Below are 27,569 nucleotides of genomic sequence, written 5' to 3' on the forward strand. Positions count from 1 at the left end.
CGAGGATTGGTAGGATGGTCAGTTTTACAAGGGTATGTTTGGCAGCATGAGTGAAGGATGCTTTGTTGTGAAATAGGAAGCCAATTCTAGATTTAACTTTGGATTGGAGATGTTTGATATGGGTCTGGAAGGAGAGTTTACAGTCTAACCAGACACCTAAGTATTTGTAGTTGTCCACGTATTCTAAGTCAGAGCCGTCCAGAGTAGTGATGTTGGACAGGCAGGTAGGTGCAGGTAGCGATCGGTTGAAGAGCATGCATTTAGTTTTACTTGTATTTAAGAGCAATTGGAGGCCACGGAAGGAGAGTTGTATGGCATTGAAGCTTGCCTGGAGGGTTGTTAACACAGTGTCCAAAGAAGGGCCGGAAGTATACAGAATGGTGTCGTCTGCGTAGAAGTGGATCAGAGACTCACCAGCAGCAAGAGCGACCTCATTGATGTATACAGAGAAGAGAGTCGGTCCAAGAATTGAACCCTGTGGCACCCCCATAGAGACTGCCAGAGGTCCGGACAGCAGACCCTCCGATTTGACACACTGAACTCTATCAGAGAAGTAGTTGGTGAACCAGGCGAGGGAATCATTTGAGAAACCAAGGCTGTCGAGTCTGCCGATGAGGATGTGGTGATTGACAGAGTCGAAAGCCTTGGCCAGATCAATGAATACGGCTGCACAGTAATGTTTCTTATCGATGGCGGTTAAGATATCGTTTAGGACCTTGAGCGTGGCTGAGGTGCACCCATAACCAGCTCTGAAACCAGATTGCATAGCAGAGAAGGTATGGTGAGATTCGAAATGGCCGGTAATCTGTTTGTTGACTTGGCTTTCGAAGACCTTAGAAAGGCATGGTAGGATAGATATAGGTCTGTAGCAGTTTGGGTCAAGAGTGTCCCCCCCTTTGAAGAGGGGGATGACCGCAGGTGCTTTCCAATCTTTGGGAATCTCAGACGACACGAAAGAGAGGTTGAACAGGCTAGTAATAGGGGTGGCAACAATTTCGGCAGATAATTTTAGAAAGAAAGGGTCCAGATTGTCTAGCCCGGCTGATTTGTAGGGGTCCAGATTTTTCAGCTCTTTCAGAACATCAGCTGAATGGATTTGGGAGAAGGAGAAATGGTGAAGGCTTGGGCGAGTTGCTGTTGGGGGTGCAGTGCTGTTGACCGGGGTAGGAGTAGCCAGGTGGAAAGCATGGTCAGCCGTAGAAAAATGCTTATTGAAATTCTCAATTATGGTGGATTTATCAGTGGTGACAGTGTTTCCTATCTTCAGTGCAGTGGGCAGCTGGGAGGAGGTGTTCCTATTCTCCATGGACTTTACAGTGTCCCAGAACTTTTTTGAGTTAGTGTTGCAGGAAGCAAATTTCTGCTTGAAAAAGCTAGCCTTGGCTTTTCTAACTGCCTGTGTATAACGGTTTCTAGCTTCCCTGAACAGCTGCATATCACGGGGGCTGTTCGATGCTAATGCAGAACGCCATAGGATGTTTTTGTGTTGGTTAAGGGCAGTCAGGTCTGGGGAGAACCAAGGGCTATATCTGTTCCTGGTTCTAAATTTCTTGAATGGGGCATGTTTATTTAAGATGGTTAGGAAGGCATTTTTTTTAAATATCCAGGCATCCTCTACTGACGGAATGAGATCAATATCCTTCCAGCATACCCCGGCCAGGTCGATTAGAAAGGCCTGCTCGCTGAAGTGTTTCAGGGAGCGTTTTACAGTGATGAGTGGAGGTCGTTTGACCGCTGACCCATTACGGATGCAGGCAATGAGGCAGTGATCGCTGAGATCTTGGTTGAAAACAGCAGAGGTGTATTTAGAGGGGAAGTTGGTTAGGATGATATCTATGAGGGTGCCCGTGTTTAAGGCTTTGGGGGGGGGGTACCTGGTAGGTTCATTGATAATTTGTGTGAGATTGAGGGCATCAAGTTTAGATTGTAGGATGGCTGGGGTGTTAAGCATGTTCCAGTTTAGGTCGCCTAGCAGCACGAGCTCTGAAGATAGATGGGGGGCAATCAGTTCACATATGGTGTCCAGAGCACAGCTGGGGGCAGAGGGTGGTCTATAGCAGGCGGCAACGGTGAGAGACTTGTTTTTAGAGAGGTGGATTTTTTCAAATTGTTTGGGTACAGACCTGGATAGTAGGACAAAACTCTGCAGGCTATCTTTGCAGTAGATTGCAACACCGCCCCCTTTGGCAGTTCTATCTTGTCTGAAAATGTTGTAGTTTGGAATTAAAATTTCTGAATTTTTGGTCGTCTTCCTAAGCCAGGATTCAGACACAGCTAGAACATCCGGGTTGGCAGAGTGTGCTAAAGCAGTGAATAGAACAAACTTAGGGAGGAGGCTTCTAATGTTAACATGCATGAAACCAAGGCTATTACGGTTACAGAAGTCATCAAAAGAGAGCGCCTGGGGAATAGGAGTGGAGCTAGACACTGCAGGGCCTGGATTCACCTCTACATCGCCAGAGGAACATAGGAGGAGAAGAATAAGGGTGCGGCTAAAAGCAATAAGAATTGGTCGTCTAGAACGTCTGGAACAGAGAGTAAAAGGAGGTTTCTGGGGGCGATAAAATAGCATCAAGGTATAATGTACAGACAAAGTTATGGTAGGATGTGAATACAGTGGAGGTATACCTAGGTATTGAGTGATGAAGAGAGAGATATTGTCTCTAGAAACATCTTTGAAACCAGGAGATGTCATTGCATGTGTGGGTGGTGGAACTAATACGTTGGATAAGGTATAGTGAGCAGGACTAGAGGCTCTACAGTGAAATAAGCCAATAAACACTAACCAGAACAGCAATGGACAAGACATATTGACATTAAGGAGAGGCATCCTTAGTCGAGTGATCAAAAGGGTCCAGTGAGTGGAGAGGGTTGGTTGGGGGCCACGGCGATTTAGACAGCTAGCCAGGCCATCGGTAGCAAGCTAGCATAGGATGGAGGTCTGTTGTTAGCCACCTCTTGCATTCCGTCAGTAGATTAGTGGGGTTCCGTGTGGTAGAGGGGATTAATCCAAATCACACAACAAAAAAAATAAAAACATTAGATATAGTTATAGAGGCCCAAGAAGAAACATAATAATAATAAAAATAAATAAATTGTCCGATTGTCTATTCTGAGAGCAGCCGGTAAGACAGCTAACGGTTAGCAGGCCGCAGATGTGCGTTCAGGTAACGCCGCAACGGAGGAGCCAGCCGGATCTCCTTCGGGTAGATAACGTCGGCAGTCCAGTTGTGAAGGCCCGGTGGGGCTCCACGTAGGCAGTAAAACGGGTCCGGATAGGTGACTGCAGCCCAGGAGTGATTGATGGAACTCAGGAGTGATTGACGGAGCTGGCTAGCTCCGGAGTAATTGATGTTTGCTCCGGAATCGACGAAAGCAGATAGTCACACGGATAGCAGCTAGCTAGCTGTGAGATCCGGGTATGAATGTCCAGAGAGCAGTTGAAATCCAGGGACATGGAGAGAAAAATTGGTCTGGTATGTTCCGTTCCGAGCCGCGCTGCGCCGTACAAAACTGGCGATAGATTTTCGAGCTAAAGGATAGCTGATGACCACAAACCGTGGTTAGCTGAATACTAACGATTTGCCAGTAAATAAGCTAACTAGCTTCTGAACTAGCTTCTGATTAGCTTCTGGATTCGCTTCTGGGCTAGCTTCTGGCTAGCTCCTGGCTAGCTTCTAGCTAGTTTCTGGCTAGCTTCTTGGAGTTTCTGGCTAGCTTCTGGCTAGCTTCTTGGAGGATTGCAGATTTGAGGTAAATAATACTTATTTATAAATATAAATTGGTGAGGCGGGTTGCAGGAGAGTGTTTTGAAGATGAGTTGATGGAAAATAAAAATAAAATGTGAAAAAAGTTGTAAATGTATATATATACAGGACACGACAAGACGAGGACAAAAGACGTCTGAACTGCTATGCCATCTCGGATGTGCTCACCAATGCTTATATAAGGTCCCACAGTTGACAGTGCATGTCAGAGCAAAAATAAAGCTGTGAGGTCAAAGGAATTGTCTGTAGCGCTCCAAGAAAGGATTGTGTCGAGGCACAGATCTGGGGAAGGGTACCAACAAAATTCTGCAGCATGGAAAGATCACAGTGGCCTCCATCATTCTTAAATGGAAGAAGTTTGGAAACACCAAGACTCTTCCTAGAGCTGGCCGCTCGGCCAAACAGAGCAATCGAGGGAGGTGACCAAGAACCCGGTGGTCACTCTGACAGAGCTCCAGATTTTCTCTGTGGAGATGGGAGAACCTTCCAGAAGGACAACCATCTTTGCAGTATTCCACAAATCAAATTAAATGTATTTGTCACGTACACATGTTTAGCAGATGTTATTGTGGGTGTAGCGAAATTCTACACACGCAGGAACATCTGGCCTTTATGGTAGAGTGACAAGACGGAAGCCACTCCTCAGTAAAAGGCACATGACAGCCCGCTTGGAGTTTGCCTAAAGACACCTAAAGGACTCTCAAACCATGATATACAACATTCTCTTGTTTGATGAAACCAAGATTGAACTCTTTGGCCTGAATGCCAAACGTCATATCTAGAGGAAACCTGGCACAATCCCTACGGTCAAGCATGGTGGTGGCAGCATCTTGCTCTGGGGATGCTTTTCAGCAGAAGAGACTGGGAGACTAGTCAGGATCGGGGGAAAGATGAACGGAGAAAAGTACAGCGAGATCCTTGATGAAAACCTGCTCTAGAGTGCTCAGGACCTCAGACTGAGGTGAAGGTTCACTTTCCAACAGGACAAGAACCCTAAGTACACAACCAAGACAACACAGGAGTGGCTTTGGGACAAATCTCTGAATGTCCTTGAGTGGGCCAGCCAGGGCCCGGACTTTAACCTGATCGAAAATCTCTGGAGAGACCTAAAAATAGATCTGCAGCAACGCTCCCCATTCAACCTGACAGAGCTTGAGAGGATCTGCAGAGAAGAATGGGAGAAACTCCCCAAATACAGTTGTTCCAAGCTTATAGCAGCATACCCAAGAAGACTTGCCAAAGGTGCTTCAACAAAGTACTAAGTAAAGGGTATGAATACTTATGTTATGTGGTATCAGTTTTTTATTTGATTACATTTGCTAAAATGTCTAAAAACCTGTTTTTACTTTGTCATTATGGGGTATTGTGTGTAGATTGATGAGGGAAAAAATTATTTAATCAATTTAAAATAATGCTGTAATGTAACAAAGTGTGGAAAGAGTCAAGGGGTCTGAATACTTTCCAAATGCACTGTATAAACTGTACCATGATTCGGGCCATAACTTTTTCCTGACCACAAAAAAACACAGCGTCTGCTGTGGTTTGCTCTGTAAAATATTATCCACGTCACTGTGAACACATGGCATTTCACTCTGTCTATACAGAGCCATCAGAATATTGTGCTGTGCCATGAACATTCACATTCATGCTGGAAACATTGACTTCTCACTCTCCAAATTAAAAATTATAGGTCTAGTATATCTCTACTGGGGATGGTGAGAACAGCTTGTTGGACACACACACACACACACACACACACACACACACACACACACACACACACACACACACACACACACACACCAGTGTCCAGTTTATCAGGCCAGTGTCCCCACAGCGATGTCTATTCTCTCTAGACTCCTTATCTGAGATGACATCATGCAGTAGATTTGGCACGGCCACACAGAGAAGTGTCCCTCACCATGGGATAAAGTGCTGTGTAGGTTAACCTCAAACCACAAAGGAGTTCCTTACTGGGTGTCAATAAGGCTGTTCAAAAGGTCTGTCTCTTGAGGCTTATAAGGTATTTCTTTGGCAAATAGGCAGAGATTATAAACCATACTCTAAAATGTTATTTAGTTGTAGTGTTAGGCAGACATTTTATACTATACTCTAATATGTTATTTAGTTGTAGTGTTAGACAGACGTTTTATACCATACTCTAATATGTTATTTAGTTGTAATGTTAGGCAGACATTTTATACTATACTCTAATATGTTATTTAGTTGTAGTGTTTAGCAGACATTTTATACCTTACTCTAATATGTTATTTAGTTGTAGTGTTAGGCAGACGTTTTATACCATACTCTAATATGTTATTTAGTTGTAGTGTTAGGCAGACATTTTATACCATACTCTAATATGTTATTTAGTTGTAGTGTTTAGCAGACATTTTATACTATACTCTAATATGTTATTTAGTTGTAGTGTTAGGCAGACATTTTATACTATACTCTAATATGTTATTTAGTTGTAGTGTTAGGCAGACATTTTATACCATACTCTAATATGTTATTTAGTTGTAGTGTTTAGCAGACATTTTATACTATACTCTAATATGTTATTTAGTTGTAATGTTTAGCAGACATTTTATACCATACTCTAATATGTTATTTAGTTGTAGTGTTAGGGAGATGTTTTATACCATACTCTAATATGTTATTTAGTTGTAGTGTTTAGCAGACACTTTATTCCATACTCTAATATGTTATTTAGTTGTAGTGTTAGGCAGATGTTTTATACCATACTCTAATATGTTATTTAGTTGTAGTGATAGGCAGACATTTTATACCATACTCTAATATCTTATTTAGTTGTAGTGTTAGACAGACATTTTATACTATACTCTAATATGTTATTTAGTTGTAGTGTTTAGCAGACATTTTATACCATACTCTAATATGTTATTTAGTTGTAGTGTTTAGCAGACGTTTTGTACCATACTCTAATATGTTATTTAGTTGTAGTGTTAGGCAGACGTTTTGTACCATACTCTAATATGTTATTTAGTTGTAGTGTTTAGCAGACGTTTTATACCATACTCTAATATGTTATTTAGTTGTAGTGTTTAGCAGACATTTTATACCATACTCTATTATGTTATTTAGTTGTAGTGTTAGGCAGACATTTTATACTATACTCTAATATGTTATTTAGTTGTAGTGTTTAGCAGACATTTTATACCATACTCTAATATGTTATTTAGTTGTAGTGTTAGGCAGACATTTTATACCATACTCTAATATGTTATTTAGTTGTAGTGTTTAGCAGACATTTTATACTATACTCTAATATGTTATTTAGTTGTAGTGTTTAGCAGACGTTTTATACCATACTCTAATATGTTATTTAGTTGTAGTGTTAGGCAGACATTTTATACTATACTCTAATATGTTATTTAGTTGTAGTGTTAGACAGACATTTTATACCATACTCTAATATGTTATTTAGTTGTAGTGTTTAGCAGACATTTTATACTATACTCTAATATGTTATTTAGTTGTAGTGTTAGACAGACATTTTATACCATACTCTAATATGTTATTTAGTTGTAGTGTTAGGCAGACATTTTATACTATACTCTCATACGTTATTTAGTTGTAGTGTTTAGCAGACATTTTATACCATACTCTATTATGTTATTTAGTTGTAGTGTTAGGCAGACATTTTATACTATACTCTAATATGTTATTTAGTTGTAGTGTTTAGCAGACATTTTATACCATACTCTAATACGTTATTTAGTTGTAGTGTTAGGCAGACATTTTATACTATACTCTAATATCTTATTTAGTTGTAGTGTTAGACAGAGATTTTATACTAAACTCTAATATGTTATTTAGTTGTAGTGTTTAGCAGACATTTTATGCCATACTCTAATACGTTTAGTTGTAGTGTTAGGCAGACATTTTACAATGTTTACTTTAAGTGTCAAGGCAACAGAAGAGGCCTGTTTGCTATTTTGTTCATACAGCAATTTCTTTAAAGGGCAAATGGGATTAGGTTGAGTAAACGCATGTCATTATCTAGTAGTGAGTCAACAGTGTACTGTGGAGAAGCTCCTTGGTGACACAAGAGCCAGACCAAGATCCTTTAATTAATCTTACCAAGTTGTATCAACATCGCTGTGCCTCTTTGATTCTCTCTCTCTCTCTCTCTCTCTCTCTCTCTCTCTCTCTCTCTCTCTCTCTCTCTCAGACACACACACACACAGGCACTCACACAAATGCCGGTCACACAAACATACATGCGTGATACGATGACACACACACTAGCTCCCACATACACACAGATGACAGTATGGTGGTCATTATAGCAATGGGTACAGATAACAGTTATTGTGCTGATATTCTGTTTTTATCATCGTGAGAATGTTTCCCCAGTAAGTGAGGAACACACACACACACACACACACACACACACACACACACACACACACACACACACACACACACACACACACACACACACACACACACCTTCTGTTTGCCCGCCTTGACTGCTAAAGAATTATGGCATTACATTCAATTTGACCGACTGCTGGACTGTGAGTATGCGTTAGCCCTGGACAGCTGTCTAGCCCACAGTGAAATGTGATGGATGGGTAGGGGAGCTATGGGGGACATATGGAAATACCCAGGCATGAAAGAATGGAAGAAATTCTCTGTCTGGGCCTTTGTTTCACAAACTCACTCAAGGCGAATTGCCTATAAAAAAAATAATTGCAGCTTTTATTAGGGACGAGAAAAAAAACTCAATCTCAATGAGGTTGCCGATTGTTTTCAAAAATAGAATCAATAATCAATCTGGATTTTATCGACTGCGAATCATTTTATAGACTGCGAATCATCCCCTCTTTCCCAAATAGCATTTGTAAAGATTCACTGGCTAAGCAAACACATCGAGATGCAGCTGTCTGCTGTTTAAGAGACATCTGTCCCTCATTTGTAGCCAGAAACAGTACGGAGGGTCACCCACAGCATTGAGCATTAGGATTGACAACGTGGGTCATTTTTTGTGACGAAGTGGCAGCCGGTAAGTCACCATATTTGCCGACACCATTAGTCAGCTAGAAGGGCCCAGACCAACCATTCAGGAGAATTGATCTGGAGAGAGTGTGGTGTATTATATATGTGTGCGTGTTGTTGTAGTGGTGAGAGAGAGAGAGAGAGAGAGAGAGAGAGAGAGAGACAGAGAGAGAGAGAGAGAGAGAGAGAGAGAGAGAGAGAGGGAGAGAGAGAGAGAGAGGGAGAGAGAGAGAGAGAGAGAGAGAGATAGAGAGAGAGACAGAGAGAGAGAGAGAGAGGTGGGGAGAGAGAGAGAGAGAGAGAGAGAGAGAGAGGGAGAGAGAGAGAGAGAGAGAGAGAGAGAGAGAGAGAGAGAGAGGGAGATTGTGTGAGGAAATACTGCTAATGTCTTGCACGTGTGTGTGAATGTGAAACTCAGAGTGTGTGAGTTGTGTCCACTACTTCCATGAGATCTGGCTGAATACAGAGCTAACGATGAGCCTACAGTCTTCACATGGCAGGCTGAGGTTGAAAGGGTGACAGGGGGTTGGCGTGTGTTAACCGTCTTCTAAAAGGCCAAGGCCACCAGAAGAACCCTTGACAAGTACCTTTTGGTCACCTTATCGTTCACATTTCAGATAAGAGGTTCATGCCTCTGAGTTAATCATGGAACCTCAGATAGAGATTAGAACTTTTCAATTGACCAGATAACCTTTGGTGAAGAGATGTGCAGACTAGCTATATCATCCAAAGGACATAAGGAAACTGCCAGGGGGTCTTGGTTTGGGTTTAGGTCATCTTGGTTAACCCAGAACTAAAGTCTTTCATAATTGGTCAGATGCTCGATTAAGTTCTGAGTCCATACGTGTTAAGAGAAGCGATAGAATGAGGATAAGAACCGGAATGAAGAGCTTCACCCTCTCTCTTTGCAAGTTATCGGCAAGTCTATGGGAAAATTGTCCCCTCCCCTTCCGAAATTCGAATGTTGATAACATAAGCGAGATCCTGATTTGTTCTAAAATAACCAGTGATGAAAAACCCAAGCACCGGAACTAATGATCTCACGCATCCCGTTGTATCGTGACAGATCTACGGTACTATTTATGGTTACATACAAGTCTGTAAACGAGAGGTAAAGGTTAAGGCAATACTGTCAGGAAACATGTCTTTACTGCGATTGGCAACGTGCTTTTTAAATTCCTTTCATTTACAATGAAATCAAGATATTTGCCCACTTCTCAAAGTACAGACCGGGGTCCATTGTTTTATTAAGAATTGTCCAGAATGTTTCTTATGATGTGCCTCTGCTGCCTCTGCTCAAAGTAGTTTCTGCAATAATATTGTGAAGTGCATGGATGCACTGTGTTTTGAAAGCCAACTGGGGGGATGGTTGGGACCCTGCCTTAATGTACCATATTGGAAGCAATGTCAATAAAGGTTTTATGGTCTTATTATTTTAAACTCTGCCTGGTTTCACTGGCTGGTTTCATGGCTTTGGAATATGGATGAGGTAGGCTTGCAAGCAGTTGTCTTGCAAAGCGTTATAGGATTATATAAAGTTCATATTTGACTGGTTGCAGGTTTTGATTCTCAGAAATGTAATCATAGGAGGGGCATTTTTATTATTTTGCTGAATTCGACCAAAATATGAAGTAGCAATGACAGCAAAAGCCAATGCTTCCTTACTCCAATATATAATGTCCCAAAGATTCTACTCTGCACTCTAACATTGAATAATTGGAAAAGTAGATTTGTTGTGTCAGTAATATGTCGTCTTAAATCAACATTGATTTTGGAAGTTATTGCTAGGGTGTTTCAGTTTATGGGTAAATGAGAATATATATCTGCAATGCTGAGAGTTTGCGCTACGTGCATTTAGTTTCCTCCCACGGTCCAGTGCTTCTGTTTAATTGATTCCCTCAATGTACATTCATTTATTTTGGCTTCCTGCATTCCGGTTGACAACAGTCTCCTTTGTCAAACACACTGAGGTACATGTAAAATGCATAAAAAAAGGGACCATTTATAGTGTTACACTTTACAAAAAAGTAATTACTCTTATGTATTTAAACATCTCTTTTCTTCCATCTATCCTAATTCAACAAATCTTCCCTAAATCGTCCCTCATGTATAGATGATATTGTCGTAACAAGACTGCAATGTATTTCAAGTTTTTTTGGTTATTTAGATCTGAAACTTCAGTCAGACCGAACCAACCTGGTTAGAGCGTTGGGCCAAACTAGGTATCCCCCTTTTCCTGTCAGGCCAGGGAACGGAGCCGTTGTTTGCATTGGCCCATCTGAAAATATCTGCAGGGCAAGAACCACATTCACCTTCCAGGCCATCAGAGACAAAGGCTAGAGCAGGAGAGGAAGATGGGAAATAAAACAAACAGGAATCCACTAAAGGAGCTTGTGCCAAGACAACGGGTCCCCTTTTAAATGTTAATGATGATGATCATTGTATAATTAGGGCGAGGTGACAATGCCAATTTGTGTCCGTGACTGGAGAGCCTTTTATACTCCACTGGTGCATTGTACGTCCAGCACCTCCTCCTGTTAGTAATAAGGTTGTGGTCAGGATAACGTGTGTGGTTTCTGTTGTTCAGTAGATGACTAATATGAGACCCTAATAATGTTGTAGGTAATTCCTGAGAGTAGAGTATGACGGACACACCAATAAAGTATTTTTCTGTCTTTTCAACCAGGGAGTTGTCTGCAATTTATGAAGTTGTTAAGATAATCAAAGTATAATACAACATGCCAACATTTTATTTCTTAACATAGCAGCAGGTGACACTGAATGAATCAATCACGTAATTGACAGCATATCTAACACATCAGACATCACAAAGCTACCAGCTACCTTTTACTCCACAGAAGGACACCCACCCACTCTCAATTTACAGACTGCAATCCTTAAAGCTCTGAAGGCAAGGTGCCAGTTCTAATTCACTGCAGTCTGCAAGCCGTCCGATTGGTTGACTCTACTCCAGCAGAGAGAGTGAGAGAGAGAGAGAGAGAGAGAGAGCCCTGGGAACAAAGTCACTGAAGGTTTTGATCTTGAGGAGTGAGAAGTACCGCAATGTCCTAATTGAGCTGTCTTTGAGCCTCTGCATGACCAGATTACACCTGACCTGAAAGCTACCTGAAAGCTACCTGAAAGCTACCTTAAAGCATGCCCACACTCGTGTGCCTCCGCCAAAAGCGTTCAACCCCCGTTTATTTCTTCCCTGATAATGAGGCCTTTCCTTGGAATGATGCATTAGCCTGAATGGATACATAGACATGTTGCCATAGCTGTCATTCTTCAATGTGATTTTGATGCTTTGACAGCTTTATTAACCTGCATGCTTTCCTGGGTTTCTTCTATTTATAGTCAAGGTAACTTAGGAGAGGAGCAGGAGGAGAGATAGTCAGACGTGCAGAAATAGTCAGACATTGTACTTTAGCTACAGCAAGACGAGTGCGATTCTTTGCTGTTTCTAACACATTTTTGAAAAAGAAACAAAGGGCATTATTAAGCTGCAGGATACTAGGCGTCTTGGGTTGTGAACAAGGCAATACCAAGCGTTTGTTGTGTTGTTGTTGTGTACTGTGGACTGTTGTCATGAATAAAAATGGCTGCTCATTTAAAAGTTATACATTTTCTTTGGCATTTGCAGGATATCCGTCCCTGATGTTGATCTATTCCAAATGGATGTTTTTTCTCTCAATATATGACTTTCTCTCCTACTTTCTCTCCCTCCTGACATCCCGGGGTAGCTACAACATCGAAATCACGCTTTGCAGAGAGCAACCATTGTATTAACAAAACTTGTTGCGAACGGTGTGTCGAAAGAACCCGCCAAGACTGGAAGTCTATGAGTATCTCAAATCACATCAAATCAAATGTATTTACATAGCCCTTCTTACATCAGCTGATATCTCAAAGTGCTGTAGCCTAAAACCCCAAACAGCAAGCAATGCAGGTGTCGAAGCACGGTGGCTAGGAAAAACTCCCTAGAAAGGCCAAAACCTAGGAAGAAACCTAAAGAGGAACCAGGCTATGAGGGGTGGCCAGTCCTCTTCTGGCTATGCCAGGTGGAGATTATAACAGACCATGGCCAATATGTTCAAATGTTCAGAAATGCCAGCATGGTCAAATAATAATAATAATCACAGTAGTTGTCGAGGGTGCAACAGGTCAGCACCTCAGGAGTAAATGTCAGTTGGCTTTTCATAGCCGAGTATCTCTACCGCTCCTGCTGTCTCTAGAGAGTTGAAAACAGCAGGTCTGGGACAGGTAGCATGTCCAGTGAACAGGTCAGGGTTCCATAGCCGCAGGCAGAACATTTGAAACTGGAGCAACAGCACGGCCAGGTGGACTGGGGACAGCAAGGAGTCATCATGCCAGGTAGTCCTGAGGCATGGTCCTAGGGCTCAGGTCCCCCGAGAGAGAGGAAGAAAGAAAGCGAGAAAGACATAATTAGAGAGAGCATACTTAAATTCACACAGGACACTGGAGAAATACTCTAGATACGTATAACAGACTGACTCTAGCTCCCCGACACATAAACTACTGCAGCATAAATATTGGAGGCTGAGACAGAAGGGGTCAGGAGACACTGTGGCCCCATCCGATGATACCCCCGGACAGGGCCAAACAGGCAGGATATAACCCCACCCACTATGCCAAAGCACAGCCCCCACACCACTAGAGGGATATCTTCAACCACCAACTTACCATCCAAGCATGCTAGTGCCAAAATCCCAAAATATCCCTTTAAGAAAAATAGGGATTCATGGAAAGGCACTGACTGTGTCTGGGGCGCCTCTGACAAAGAGAATAAATGTGCTCTTCATTGTAATAATCAGTCTAAGCCCAGTGGCCTTATCTCCGTAGCATGCGGAAAATCTAGAAGCACAGCACACAGTCCCATGTGGACTGAATCAAAGCCACTCGTGAGACTTAATAGTCTTAATTCACCTCCCTCAACAGCACATCCTTTATTTTCTAGTCCACACTTAGAGCTATAAAGTCGATTAGAGCCTAGAGAACAACAGGAGGCCTGGTATTTAGGTATTTTGATGTTGGAAAGGAGATATTACTAGCTTGGAGGATTAGAATTTGGGCCGTTTAGTTGTTGTAGGCATGTTATTTACATGAAAGGGTTGCATAAGCAGTGATTCTTTACTTTAGAATAATATTTCAAAGAATTAGGCGAGATGATTATAGAAAATGACGTGTTCTTTGAATGGGCTTGAGTTTGTTGTGGAAAATATTTTAGTACACGTAAAGCGTTGAATAAAAAAAAAAGAGGACTGTTATTTTTCGTGTTATAGAACAATCCATATGCAGTACCTGTAATCTTTCATTATTCAACACTAGTAAGCTATACTTTCTCAAATGAGCATTTAAGTTCTTTCAGCACCTATTGTTCTCGTCAGCAGTGTAGAACATCTCCCAGCTTTACTTGTTAGCTGACTTCTGAAATAGTTTCGTTTTTCGTTTTTGAGTGCTCTATTGAGAATAATGAAGAGCTACTTAACGTATACACGTTGCTAGATCCTTAAAACCCATGTCCCTCTCCAATCCACTGCAGAAATCTCAGATAGAGAGAGGGAGAAGAAAGGAGCAGAGCTCTCACATTGTCTTATTATCATGCTCAATTTAATTGCTATGTAAAAAGTCTGATGCTCAAAATTAGAACATGGGCCCATTTGGGTTTTATCTTTCCCCCTCCAAGGCTGTGACCTTTTAGACTTATAATTGGTTAATAAAGAGTCTCTCTAACACACGAGGATTGCAACTTCACTAGATGACTGTTCAGTTAGAGTCCTGTAAAGATACCTGAGGTTTAAATTACCTTTATATAGTGCATATGTTCTCTTGTAGGGCCAACACTTTGCTTAGACAATTCAAGCAACTTTCTGTATCACGGAAATAAATGTTTTAAAACGTTCACATGACCTTTAGTGCTCATAGGCGTTACCCAAATTGTAGGTCGATCGCCACAGCTCAATGATATATACAGCAAACAGTTCAGCTAACCCTACATCTTTTTTTGATGCTGATGTGATGGATCATATATTGAACCTTGGTCATCCGCATGACTCAAGAGCAGACTGCCTAGCCTTTAGCTCCAGGGGCTCTAATTAATCCGTCCTTATTGGCTGTCCCCACAACACTGTAGGCATAACTGACCTCAAATTTCACCAAATCACCACAGCTATTTCTGTGAACCTCCATAGTGATCGCCCTACAACCCTGCGAGCGTATACCAGGCCTAGTCCGCATTTCTGGGGTGACTCATCAGATGTGACCTGTGAGGTCGCTGGATGACCATGGATTTCTGAATTAATCATACTAGGCAACTAATGGCAGAACTATTTCTTAGGGCTGCCTGGGACTGGGTGATAAGTAGTGTATAAGTGACCATGCCAGACCTGAATGAGCCAATGGCTAGACCTTCAGGGCCTGTGTTCAATAATGACAGCTGAAGAGTGAGTTTCTGTATGACTGAGTCACCATGTTTACCAATTGACCTCAACTGTATGCATATATATTACTTCACATCAAATTGTCACTAATCTACAGTATGCAGTCATAATAAGGACACCGTGATAATATTCTGTGTAATATTTTTGTTGGTTCTGCCTTAGTTGTGTTTTTAAGAAGAAAAAATAGCACTTTAACTGAACAATAATTTCCGTGACTCATATAATTAAATCTAACAATTAAAAACACTTTTTTTGTTTTCTTATCCTCAACCCTCCAAAATTCAGTTAAATGATTTATTAAGGTTTATTTGAACCAACAGGGCTCTTTTGCATTGTAAGTATGGAGTTAGATATTCATTTGCTCCCATTTAAATAATTTACTGATTTGCTTTCAGGACCATGTCTCTCAACAGGGGGAGATAATGGAAATGAATCTGTGACAGACAGACTGTGTTACAGTAAGTGTATTTACACACTGTTTTCATCCCCTTTGGGTCTGTGAATCGCTAACATCTCTCATCGTTTACTCTGGAAAGACATAAATCACAAAAAGTGCAGGGAGCAACTACTGCCAAAGCGATTCTCCAAAATGGCTGATCAATCATAAACAGACGCAAATAGCAATAATGGATGGAGTCGTGGCTGGTGGGATGGTGGGAGAGGATTGGCATGGTAACACACACCAACCGTCGTCTACCACCCTGACACTGTTTTATCAGGATGTTAATGCTGGCGGGTGGCCCCCGCCAAGTCGAGCCGTGTTATTGGTGGGCCGTATCACATTGAGCCAATGGATCACTTGGTTGATGGATGACAGTGACCATTCCCCCCGGTGTCACCTGCTGAGGGAGAAACCATATCTCAACGCAGGCCACTAAAAGGACAACATATTGAATTTTTAATTGCACCTGACAGATGTTATGACTACACCGGCACACTATCGGTAACACTCCACTTTGAAAAGGATCATCTTTATTTTTTCCAAAACCTCCTCCATATTGGATACAGCTAGGTGACTGACAGGAAGAACAAAGTTGAAAAAATATAATTATGAGATGCCGCTCAGAGTTAATCAGGTGCTGTCGCCTCATCGTGTCACGTCTGAGGAAGATTGACAATGACACACACTGGTATGCCTGTGGTGAAGAAAGACTCCCTCCTCCTTTCCCTCACCTCTTCTCTGCCTGACAGGGGGAACAGAGGAAAATACCAGAACTGTGAAAAAGAGAGAAAAAAAGAGAAGATCAGAAAAGACTCCAAACTAATTCCTGTCCCTTATTTGATGAATAAAGTAGAATATGTCTCAGTAAACCACAAATTATATGTGTGGTTAAATTAAATGTAAAGGGAAAGTGTTTGGGATTTGTTGCAGTGTGTGGAGGAGGTGTTCGGTCATAGAAGATGTTGACAATGAATCTAATTGCACTTTGAAGAATATATTTAGACCATTCAGTTTCTCTTTCTACTTCTATTGTAGTGTAATCTCCACTTATGGCCGTGTTCTTAGACCCTAGTCTACTTATGTCTTCTACCCTGATGAACACTGTGCATTAGACCATACCAATGTCCTGTGATAATGTACCATGAGAGACATTGAAGTCTCTGGTCAGAGGTTCACGGTTCAAAGTTGAAGGTAGAGAAAAGGAAGGAGATATCTCACCACTCAAGACAGAAGATAAGATGGAGTCAGAGAGAGAGAGTGTCTGGGTCTGCCAGGCCTGGCTTGTGCTTTTATCCTTCTTCCTCAGTGTGCACGTTCAAACCACTGATTCTCCTGGGCAGCCAGATAGCGTTTGATTCGCTTGACTAACTCCAAAACCTAGCGCCAGCCTGAGAGACAGTTGCACCATGGGAAGGGAAAAAAGGGCGACCGTAATGTAATATAAGAGAAGGACACAGCTTGTGCCCTAACTCTGGAAATGTCAAACATACAGAGCAGATATAGAGAGCATTGAAAGAACACTTTTGATGACACTTTAAGTTAGCATTAAGTTAGCTTTTCCAGAGTTCCTGTTTGCCAGGGATTAGGGTTGTATTAGTCTGACTCTGATCTGTTTCTGCTGTATAATGAACTCATATGTTTGTTATGTTGTTATGCCTGCTGTTATACCTAGCATTTGATCTATGTCTGTGTCTGATGAGATGATGATTAATGATAAGACATATTGGATAGAACAACATTTATGAAAACCTATTATCACACTCCAGCACGTATCGTCATGCTTTGTTCCCACATGTCAGACCACCGAATCGTAAAACAAGTAGAAAATGCCGGTCTCCAGTTTGGACAATAGGCTACACACTGGTTATGGTGAATTTTGTTGTGAGCAACAGCAGCTGTGACCCAGTTTCAACAAACGTCATGGTCTGGTAGAGAGTTGTATCCATCCCAATGCTAGCTGTGCCTGGTTAAATGTTACTCTTTGGTTTCCAGAAAATATCCATTCAAAATGGCGCCGGGAAGTATCATTCTGTCCCTGTGACTGTACAGGGACATTGCAGCAACATTTAAGTTGTTATGGTAGCACTCTTCTATCGCTGGACTTTGAAGTTGAAATTGGAAAGTGTTTGTGACAGGTGATTATGAAGTGGAATGCCACCACATAATGACTTCAGATAATGATAGAAGAATGTTGTGTAGGAATGTGCCACATAATGGGAACATATGGAAACCAGTGCATTTCTGTTGGTGTGAAAGGTAACATATTCCAAATGTACGAAAAGAAGCAATTTCTCTTGAGATGGTTTAGTTAAATGAAAATAAATATTGACTGTGTTGTGTATGTTTCAGGTGTATTTGTGTAATAGCCTATGACAGTGGTGTGATCAATCGATCACGTTTTAAAAACCAATAGTTAGGTGAGAACTCTCTCACTTTGCATTTCATGGAAGGTATTTAATTCAAAATCCAAACAGATAAGTACCACCCTTCCGCTTTAACGAGCATTCAGTAAATATACATTGATTTTAATTAGGCCTCCTCCTTGCAGTGTATAACTAACTCAAGTCCCTTCTGCTGCAGGGAGAGAGATAGAGGAGGGAGGAAGAGAGAGAGATGGGTGGAGCGAAATGGTAGAGAAGAGAGACAGAGATAGGAGACGGAGAGAGAGAGAGAGGAGGGGCAGAGAGAGGGGAGAGAGTAGAGAGGAGGAGCGAAAGAGGGAGTGAGGGCTGTAGAGTGATAGACACCTTTCTAACTCAGTTGCTGGGGAGGAAGGAAACCTCTCAGGGATTTCACCATGATGCCAATGGTGACTTTAAAACAGTTACAGAGTTTAATGGCTGTGATAGGAGAAAACTGAGGATGGATCAACAACATTGTAATTAATCCACAATACTAACATAATTGACAGAGTGAAAGAAGGAAACCTGTACAGAACCTGTCCAAAAGAAGCATCCTGTTTACAACAAGGCAAAAAAGTAATGCTCCCAAAAATGTTGCAAAGCAATTAACATTTTGTCCTGAATACAAAGTGTTATGTTTGGGGCAAATCCAATAAAACACATTAAGAGTACCACTCCTCATATTTTCAAGCATAGTTGTGGCTGCATCATGTTATCTGTATGCTTGTAATCATTAAGGACTGGTAAGTTTTTCAGGATAAAAATCAAACTGAATAGATCTTGTGGTGGAATATTCTATTCAAGTGAGAGCGACTTTGTCATTTCTTCAAACAATCATCTTTATTCTATATTGACTAAATATTGCAATAATGAAACCGTAGAGCCAACAGTCTTGCTGCTCCTTTTATACCTGATACCAAGATTGCTCAGTCATAGCTGGTTCAAATCTTGGTTCAAATTGAAGCCAAGAGAGGCCGAGGATGATCTTGGGAACTGGTGATGAAGAAGGGGATGTTCTCCTGATGAATAGACTCCACGGTGAGGGGGAGTGGTTGGATGATGTGTATGATGGTTCCTGATCATAGTAGCCGATTATCGAGGGCTTTAACCGGGAAAGGAGAGGAGAGCGGGTATGAGATGATGTTAAGAGAGGAGGCAAGGGTCTGGTCAATAAAGTTCCCCTTGGCACCAGAATCCACTAAGGCTGGTGACAGAGTACATGAGGGATATCAACTAGTGTGATGGACACCAACAAGGTTTTAGCAGAAAGGGATGAAGAGGCAATACTCACTCCTGTCCCAGGAGGTGGGAGATCATGTGACAATCACTCTGCTCTTGTGGATCCCAACGTTGTAAAGTAACAGACACCACTGGAGCTGGTGCCCTCCTTGACCGCAATAAAGACAGAGCCCCATCTGTCTCCGTCTGTGTTGCTCTGCCGCAGGGAGGTGTGTGACCTCTACCTCCATGGGTTCATGCTCTGATCCAGAGTGTTCACTGAGGGAGGGAGAGAAGCGATGAGAGTACCGATGCTCCCAAAGTGGGTTATCCAGACGGATGGCCGTCGAGAGGTTCGTCCAAGGAGAGGATGTCGTCTCGACAGGTTAGTTCCTTCTGGACCTGCTCGCGCAGCCCTCTTATGAATAGCGTAGGAAGCGCCGGCTCATTCCATCCGCTGGGTGCTTTTACTGTCCGGAAGGTGAGAGCGTACTCGGCAGCTGTCTGTGCCTCCTGTCGTAATTGGAGTAGGCGCTCACCCCCATCTCTGCCTTCCTCTGGATGATCGAAGATACATTTGATCAGAGCCATGAACCCCTCATTTGAATCTAGCTCCTCCTCTCCTCTCTCCCAGATGGCCGTAGCCGCCCTCCCAGTCAGCAGAGAAATAACAGTGGCAACCTTGTACCTCTCGGTTGTAGGGGCTCCCATCTGGTGGGCAAAGTAGAGGGAGCACTGAAGTAGGAAGCCACAGCATTTACAGTAGATGGGTTGTAGTCATATTCATCTAGGGGGGGACAAACAAGCATCTCTGACCTGAGCGGGTTGCTGAATGGGCTGTTGTGCTGGCTCGTTGGGTCGACTGCTTGTAGAATATCCTCTGCTAGTTGACTGCAATGCCTCCCAGGTATGTTCGAGACATTGTACACTGCAAAGAACCTCTTCCATAGCCGTCCCCAGTTGTGCCAGCTGGTCGCGGTGTTGAGGAAGAGGGCATCCCTGCTCATCGACCCATATTCTGTTTTCCTGCTGCTTCCATTGTTTGAGTCAGTATTCTGTAACGAAGACGCTGAGAGTCGAGAAGCAGGTGGTACATTTAATCAAACAACAAACATGGAACAAGAAAACATAGCAGTGGCATCTACACAGAAACACAGAAACAATACTGACTGGGGAAAGAACCTAAGAGAGTGAGGTAATGGAGTCCAGGTGTGCCTCATGATGAAGTGGTTAGTATATCGGGGATGTCGAACGCCAGAGGGGGAGGAGCGGGAGTAGACGTGACATCACTTTGTCATTATGGGGTATTGTGTGTAGATGGCTGAGAAAATATATATATTCAATCCATTTTGAATTCAGGCTGTAACTAAACAAAATGTGGAATAATTCAAGGGGAGTATGAAAACTTTCTGAAGGCGCCGTGGCTAAATTCTAAGTGTGCAATCAAGTAGAATAGATAGAGAAGTCTTTGAATGAGAGGAATAGTTGTGTAAACAGGCAGAGGTCTCCTTAACCTACATCTATGCACGTGTCTCAAGAAAATAAGAAGATATAATCAGCAAATGGTCAACTACTACTACATTCATGTTTTAAATGATTGTTATGTGACATGTTCCATAACACCGCTACTGTGTGGTTATTGCAAGAATGGTGCAACACTGTGGTCGCAATGCTGCGCCAGTTATCCACAAGGACACAGACATTCTGAGGTGTTATTTTATTAGCCAGGCGTTTCCACCACACCACACTGATTTAACACTCCTGAGGGACTAGATACTCAATTCAGTATTCGCTAGCGAAAAGCACATTTAATTTAGTGTCCTTGTAACCGTGCCGCATAGCATTGACCCCGGCGATAGACACCAGCAGTTTGCGAGGCTAATACAATTAAACTTCCGATTGGCTTGGAGGAGAGATTAACTGTTTTCTCAAAGTCATTAGTGACCTATCATTAGCGTGCCGCAGAGCTAAATCAGCATTCAAAATAGTGTTTGCTACTTTGAATTGGGTCTTTGTGGACATGGGACATTTAGTTATGCTAATAAAATGTTTTCACCACAGTTGGTTAATTGCGAGGCAACAAGCTGACATATTCTTCCATGCATTGCCGGTCAATTAGAGTTTTCGGGGAGGGGAGAGTATACTTGAAAAAAGGCTGCCTAGTAAAATGTCATTCTTTACAGTTTGTGTCATTCGTATTGCATTGAATCCATTGTCAGTCGACTAAACAGGACCAACAAAGATCGGCATTATGTAAACAAACTTGACAATATGTTACAAGGACTTGCTGAATGTTCAGTATTCTTTGCAACCGCCCCACATCTAATGATTTCACCGTTTGTATTCCGTTTGTGGCATTCTCGGAGACATGATTATGATTTTCATGACGGTGATACAAGCTGACAGGATAAAAGTATTCTCTGGGATTTCAGCTGGTGCCCCAGTTATTCAATGTGAATTTTCAATTCATGCTGTCATGGGGGGGGACTGCTTCCTGTCGGTGTGGTGCCACCCCCTGGCAGAGGAGAGCGAGCTTGTCTGACAAAACATCCGACCCCTTCAGGAATCTCCATACACACACACTCTTAAGCAAGAACACACACACACACACATGCATACGTATACACACACACACACACACACACACACACACGCACACGCACACGCACACGCACACGCACACGCACACGCACTCCAAGAAAAGCTCAGTTTTGCTTTGCATATTACAGGCATGGCATGAATCCAATTTCCTTCTTCTATGTTATTATTCCTCTCTCTCTACATTGCCCTCTCTGGCAGTGCAATCTTGCTTGGCCTGAACCATCTGCTCACAGTCTTAGGAGGAGCAGAGAGGCCCCGGGGTGGTGGCACCGTCTCTCAGAGAGAACCATCAGTGGCTCCCCAGTGGGGTCCAGGCCAGTACTTGGGGCTCTTAAGGTCTAGCCAGTCTAGTACACATGGACTGTACACATGGACCACCGAGGTCATGTCTAACAACTGGTGTAGGCTTTATTCCCTTCTCCCTCCTGAGTTCCATTTTCCTGATGTATATCTCTAAATGTAGTCAGGCAAGACGAAGAGAGACAGCTAGCGAATCACCTTGCAGCGAAGTGACTCAAGTCAGGCTTGTCGGTTTACTTTAAGGAAACATACGCTTGGCGCAAAGAGGGGGACGGTAACAAGAGACAAGTATGCAAATAAATAATTAAAGCCAGATTCTATTTGGTTTATAACGTTAGATAACAAAGCGACTGCTGTGAAAATAGCATTTATTATGTAAAAACTCATCCCTCCGTGCGCACTTTCAAGTCATCTGTGTCATGACAAATGGTAAGTAATTAAGGTTCGAGTCATTCTGTTCCATGTTCTTGTATTTAACAAATTCCAGCGTCAACCTTGGAATTAACGACGCAACCCGGAGGTGGTAATGTAAATCGTTAGTAACGCTGTGACCATCTGGCTGTTGTGGCATTTATATAAAGACAGTGTTGTCTTCCCAATATTACTCTTTGTTTGTCTCCTCCACAGACTCCATATGTGCCCAGGTTATAGCCTACCATATGCTGAATTCCAAATCAATCCCTTGGCCCTTTCTACCCACTAGCCTCTTCTGTAGAACTATGATAGGTTAGGCTGGATAGGTCTAAGCAGAATGGTAATAACTTTTTAACAATTTGCTTTCTAATAGGTGGGGGGTTTGCCATACAGCTTGGACCTACAGTAATACAGGAATACATGAATATAATCCTGCAGCACAAGGGAATGTAAATTATTATGTGAATTATAAGTATATATATATATCTTTTTACATTTCAAAGTAGAAATTGCAAACTTCATACGCCTTTTTAAACGTTAAATACACTACAAGTTGAACATTTCCTACAGGACAGCCTAGGGAGGAGGTATAGGGCTTGATTTTGGATTCTGTGATAGACGCCACCTCAGGCTTCACCGAGTCAAAAAAACACAGAGTTCTCTGGTCCTCTGTTGTGATATCAAATCTGACCACTGGGTCTCTAGAATAGAGACTGTGATTCACCCGTCACCTTTTTCAGTGTGTTATCAAAGACCCCCTTCCCTCTCACTCTTTCCCGCTCTTCACATCACTCAGACCAAAGCTATGGGAACAGAGGGGCTGACGGCAGGATCATGCTTGTTTTTGTTGTTTATGCTGCTTTTGATTGTTTTTTAATGGAATACGTAGGTTGGTGTTCTTCTAAGAGAATATAACATAAGTGTGCCAAGTCTCTCTTGTCTTCTGAGAGAATAACCTGTGGCAATTCTTAAAGGCTTATTACATACTTATAACACCTGTGATGTCTGTTTTGTTTCCAGGTGATCTTGATTCTGACCAAACTCTACGACTTTCACCTGGGGAGTGTTACAGAGAGCACCTTGTGGAGGTAAGACAGTAGCCTTTCTTCATATCTCCTTCTCTGTCTCTCTCACTTCCTCGCTTCCTCTCTCCCTCTCTTTCTTTCCCTCCCTCCTCTGACACGTATTCAGATTCATAATAGGAACAATAGTGCAGTCTCTCTCCACCCTCTTTCTCTTTTCTACTCTCTCTCTCCCCTCCATCTTTCTCTCTCCCTACCCCTTTTCTCTTTCTCTCTCCCTCACTGCTTTGAACAAGACTGCTAGATACAAAGCAGCATTGCACTACTGAGCATTGGGCAGGGTGCCCCAGGTGAACAATGACTAGTCTCTGCTCTTGTGACTGCATGTTTAACATGATGTACCACTGATGTACCTCTGTCCCCCTTCCACTTCCCCAGGGAAACTAACACAAAAACAACACAGAGTAACACAAGCGCATTAAAAATACACTGACAAAAGGAGAATTATATAAGCCCCCTTTGAGTCAATGGGAAGCTATGAGCATTACCACCATCAATATATTTTTGTACCGGTGTACTGGACAGGATGTCTTCATTCATTACTTTCGTTACTGTTTTTTCTTATTATTTTTGCTGGTGACTGTAGTGGTGACACAGTAAGAGCTTGTGGTCCTTTCAGGCAATTGTGTGTGTCAATACAATACAATGAACGTTGAATGATTCTTGTAAGATTATAGTGATGCGGCTCTTGGTGTGTTTGTGGGACACAGATAGTTAGACTGTGACGTGTTTAGCTCACTCTCCTGTTGAGTGAGTCAGACTGAGTCAGAGAGATGGAAGGAGAGAGGGGGAAGGAGAGAGAGGGAAGTAGAGAGAGGGAAGAAACAGACTTACATTTAATGAAAACTATAAAACCCTTGTTTCTTTTCCATGTGTTTCAGTACAGCATTTATTTTCCATTGTGTAACAAGGGAGGATTCAATCTTCATCTTTTTTTTGTTCATTTCAATTCATATTTGTATTATTGTTAGTTACACATAATACTGCACCATGTTTGACTCCAGTACAGACTCCAGTAATTGGGCTTGTTTAGATTGCCAGCTACAACACTCTATCCAGGGTTGGGTAGGTTACTTTCGAAATGTAATCCATTACAGTTACTAGATACCTGTCAAATTGTAATCAGTAACGTAACTTTTGGATTACCCAAACTCAGTAATGTCATGACTCACCTGTGAAGATCTGAAGGATCAGGTTACAGTGGGTCCGCTCTACAGAGCCCTCTCTCTCCCGTGGAGGAGGAGAGGGGTGAAGTTGGCGGTTTTATCACGGTCGTAAATACCTTGTAGAAACTCTCCCTCTGGGCTTTGCAGGAGGAGGTGAAAGAAACCTCTTTGTTACAAGGAGATTCCTCCCACCAAAACGGTAACATCCAAAGGTTGAATAATGAAACACTATTTCTGTAATCCAAACAGTTGGAATAGCCCTTGGGTACTGAAAGAACAATTGTCAGATCAGTTGTTGTTTTGGGATCTCATTAAGGATGGTATAACAACATAACTGTATCTCTGAATGTGTATATTTCCCAGTTATCAGATTTACATCTAAATGTTGTGGAACATATATGATTAAATATGAAACTATTTGTAAGAAGATGAAATGTGATGTTAGACTTCTAAATGAGAATTGTTTTTCATATAAAAAGTTTGAACCAGTCAGTTACCGCACCCACGTGAGCACAGACATTATGTCGACGTCATAGAACGGCCCTTTTGCCAGAGCGCTTAAAAGGACTGGAGGACGGGAGTCCCCGCGCTGAAATGGCTACAACTCTATAGACCGGTTACATGCAATGTGAGCTGAAAGGTACAAATGGTTAGAAACTCTGAAACTCTCTCTCCATATTGACGATGGGCGTATTTTTCACATGTATGTACAATAAGCCCACTATCTGTCTCTCCCACTCTGTCTTTCCCGCTCTTTATTTGCCACCACCCCTTTCCATTGTCTACCAAGCCATCATATCAGGTTAGTCCACTAGAGACTTTTCATTGCATTGTCTAGTGATCAATGTGTAAGCTATCCTGTTTGTGTGTTTATGTAATTCTGTGTGATTATTTAGTTAGTTAGTTAATAAATACTTAAGCCAATTTGTGTATAGCTGATTCATCATTTATTCTAGGGTTCATGCAAATATCCAAGAGTTTGCAACATTCAGAATGAGACTGAAGGTAAATACAATTAATTAATTGACTGTGACTGATGTAAGATATATTTATATCTTTAGAGTTTAGTTGGGAGATAGTAACTGGATAAATAACTTTTTTCTGTGGTGCCCCAGATTACTACTTAATTAATTGTTATACGATTGAACGTGGTATGTAATCATTTTAGAAAATAACATGCAAACATGAATTATAGTCATGACACGACAGTAACGTAATCTGATTACATTCTGTTACTTTTAGATGACCTTCCCCTGTATCACAATCGGCCATGATTGGGAGTCCCGTAGGGCGTCGTCTGGGTTTGGCCAGTGTAGGCCGTCATTCTAAATTAGAATGGGTTCTTAACTGACTTTCCTAGTTAAATAAAGGTTAAAAAATATATAAAAAATAAGAGGCATTAGAAGATGACAAAAATATATGTTACCAATTGAATGACATCTATTTCAGGATGAATCCATGTTAAATGTTACATAGCTGGCCATATATGGATGTTAAATCTTATTTTATAGGTTGGTTATGTAGGCTTCTTCTAACCCATCACTTTCTACCTGTCACATCCTGACCATAGAAAGACTATATTTTCTATGGTAGAGTAGGTCAGGGTGTGACTAGGGGTTTTAGTCTAGTTTATTATTTATATGTGGGGTTCTAGGTTTAATTTTCTATGTTGGGGTTTGTGTATGATTCCCAATTAGAGGCAGCTGGTAATCGTTGTCTCTAATTGGGGATCATACTTAAGTTGCATCTGTCCACCTGTAGGTTATGGGATATTGTTTGAATGTATGTGTTTTTATTTAGTGCACGTAGCATCTCGTTAGTCACGGTTCGTTGTTCATTTATTGATTATTGTTTTGTGAGTTTCATTTAATAAACATGCGGAACTCAACATACTCTGCACCTTGGTCCGACATTCATTATTATAACGATCGTGACACTACCACATATAATAATACAATTAAATTATATATTTACATTAAAAACCAAAGTCTATCAGTATTCCAGTCATTACAATAAATGTTATACCCCTTGATCTTCAACAATAGGACTTGGAAATATGGAAGTATAGATTAGCCAAATTGACCCCAAAACGAAGGACATATTAGCAAGGCCTACTCTGTTGTTTTACGATTTTGTTGTCCTGGAGGACTGATTGGGATCATTAATTCGACTTAATAAATCAATGCTGTGCTCATGTAATGGCATGCTTTGATCACTACTGAAAAGTGCTATTTACATGTGAAAAATGAATGCCATTTTCTGCATTTGCTATAGCCCTATTGTTTACCTTTTTGTTGGTGACACTTTCATATGGTGATAATATGTAGTTGTTTAAAGGGCAAATCCACAGATGAAACAATAACAAAATGGGGTGGCAGGGTAGCTTAGTGGTTAGAGCTTTGGACTAGTAACCGCAAGGTTGCAAGTTCAAATCCCTGAGCTGACAAGGTACGAAATTGTCATTCTGCCCCTGAACAGGCAGTTAACCCAATGTTCCTAGGCTGTCATTGAAAATAAGAATTTGTTCTTAACTGACTTTCCTAGTTAAATAAAGGTTTATTTTTTTATTTTTTTTTATTTTTTACTGACACCCTGTATCTGTTTTGGTAAAATGCTAAGGGGTGGGCCTGGAGAAATGTAAACACTCTCAGATTAATAGGCAGAGCTATGGATGCAAGTGCTGAACAT

The 27,569-nt window shown here is 41.7% G+C and overlaps 1 protein-coding gene across 1 annotated transcript in view; it reads left to right on the forward strand.

Annotated features, from left to right (window-relative positions):
• The window catches only part of LOC115103696 (VPS10 domain-containing receptor SorCS3-like), a 218,064-nt gene that overhangs the window by 75,252 nt on the left and 115,243 nt on the right, over positions 1–27,569 (forward strand). The window contains exon 2 of the mRNA XM_029624570.2: positions 23,654–23,721. Coding sequence (XP_029480430.2) covers positions 23,654–23,721 — 68 coding nt within the window. The remainder of the gene's footprint in view (positions 1–23,653; positions 23,722–27,569) is intronic.

The sequence above is a fragment of the Oncorhynchus nerka genome, linkage group LG21 (genome assembly GCF_034236695.1).
Source record: "Oncorhynchus nerka isolate Pitt River linkage group LG21, Oner_Uvic_2.0, whole genome shotgun sequence".
NCBI lineage: Eukaryota > Metazoa > Chordata > Actinopteri > Salmoniformes > Salmonidae > Oncorhynchus > Oncorhynchus nerka.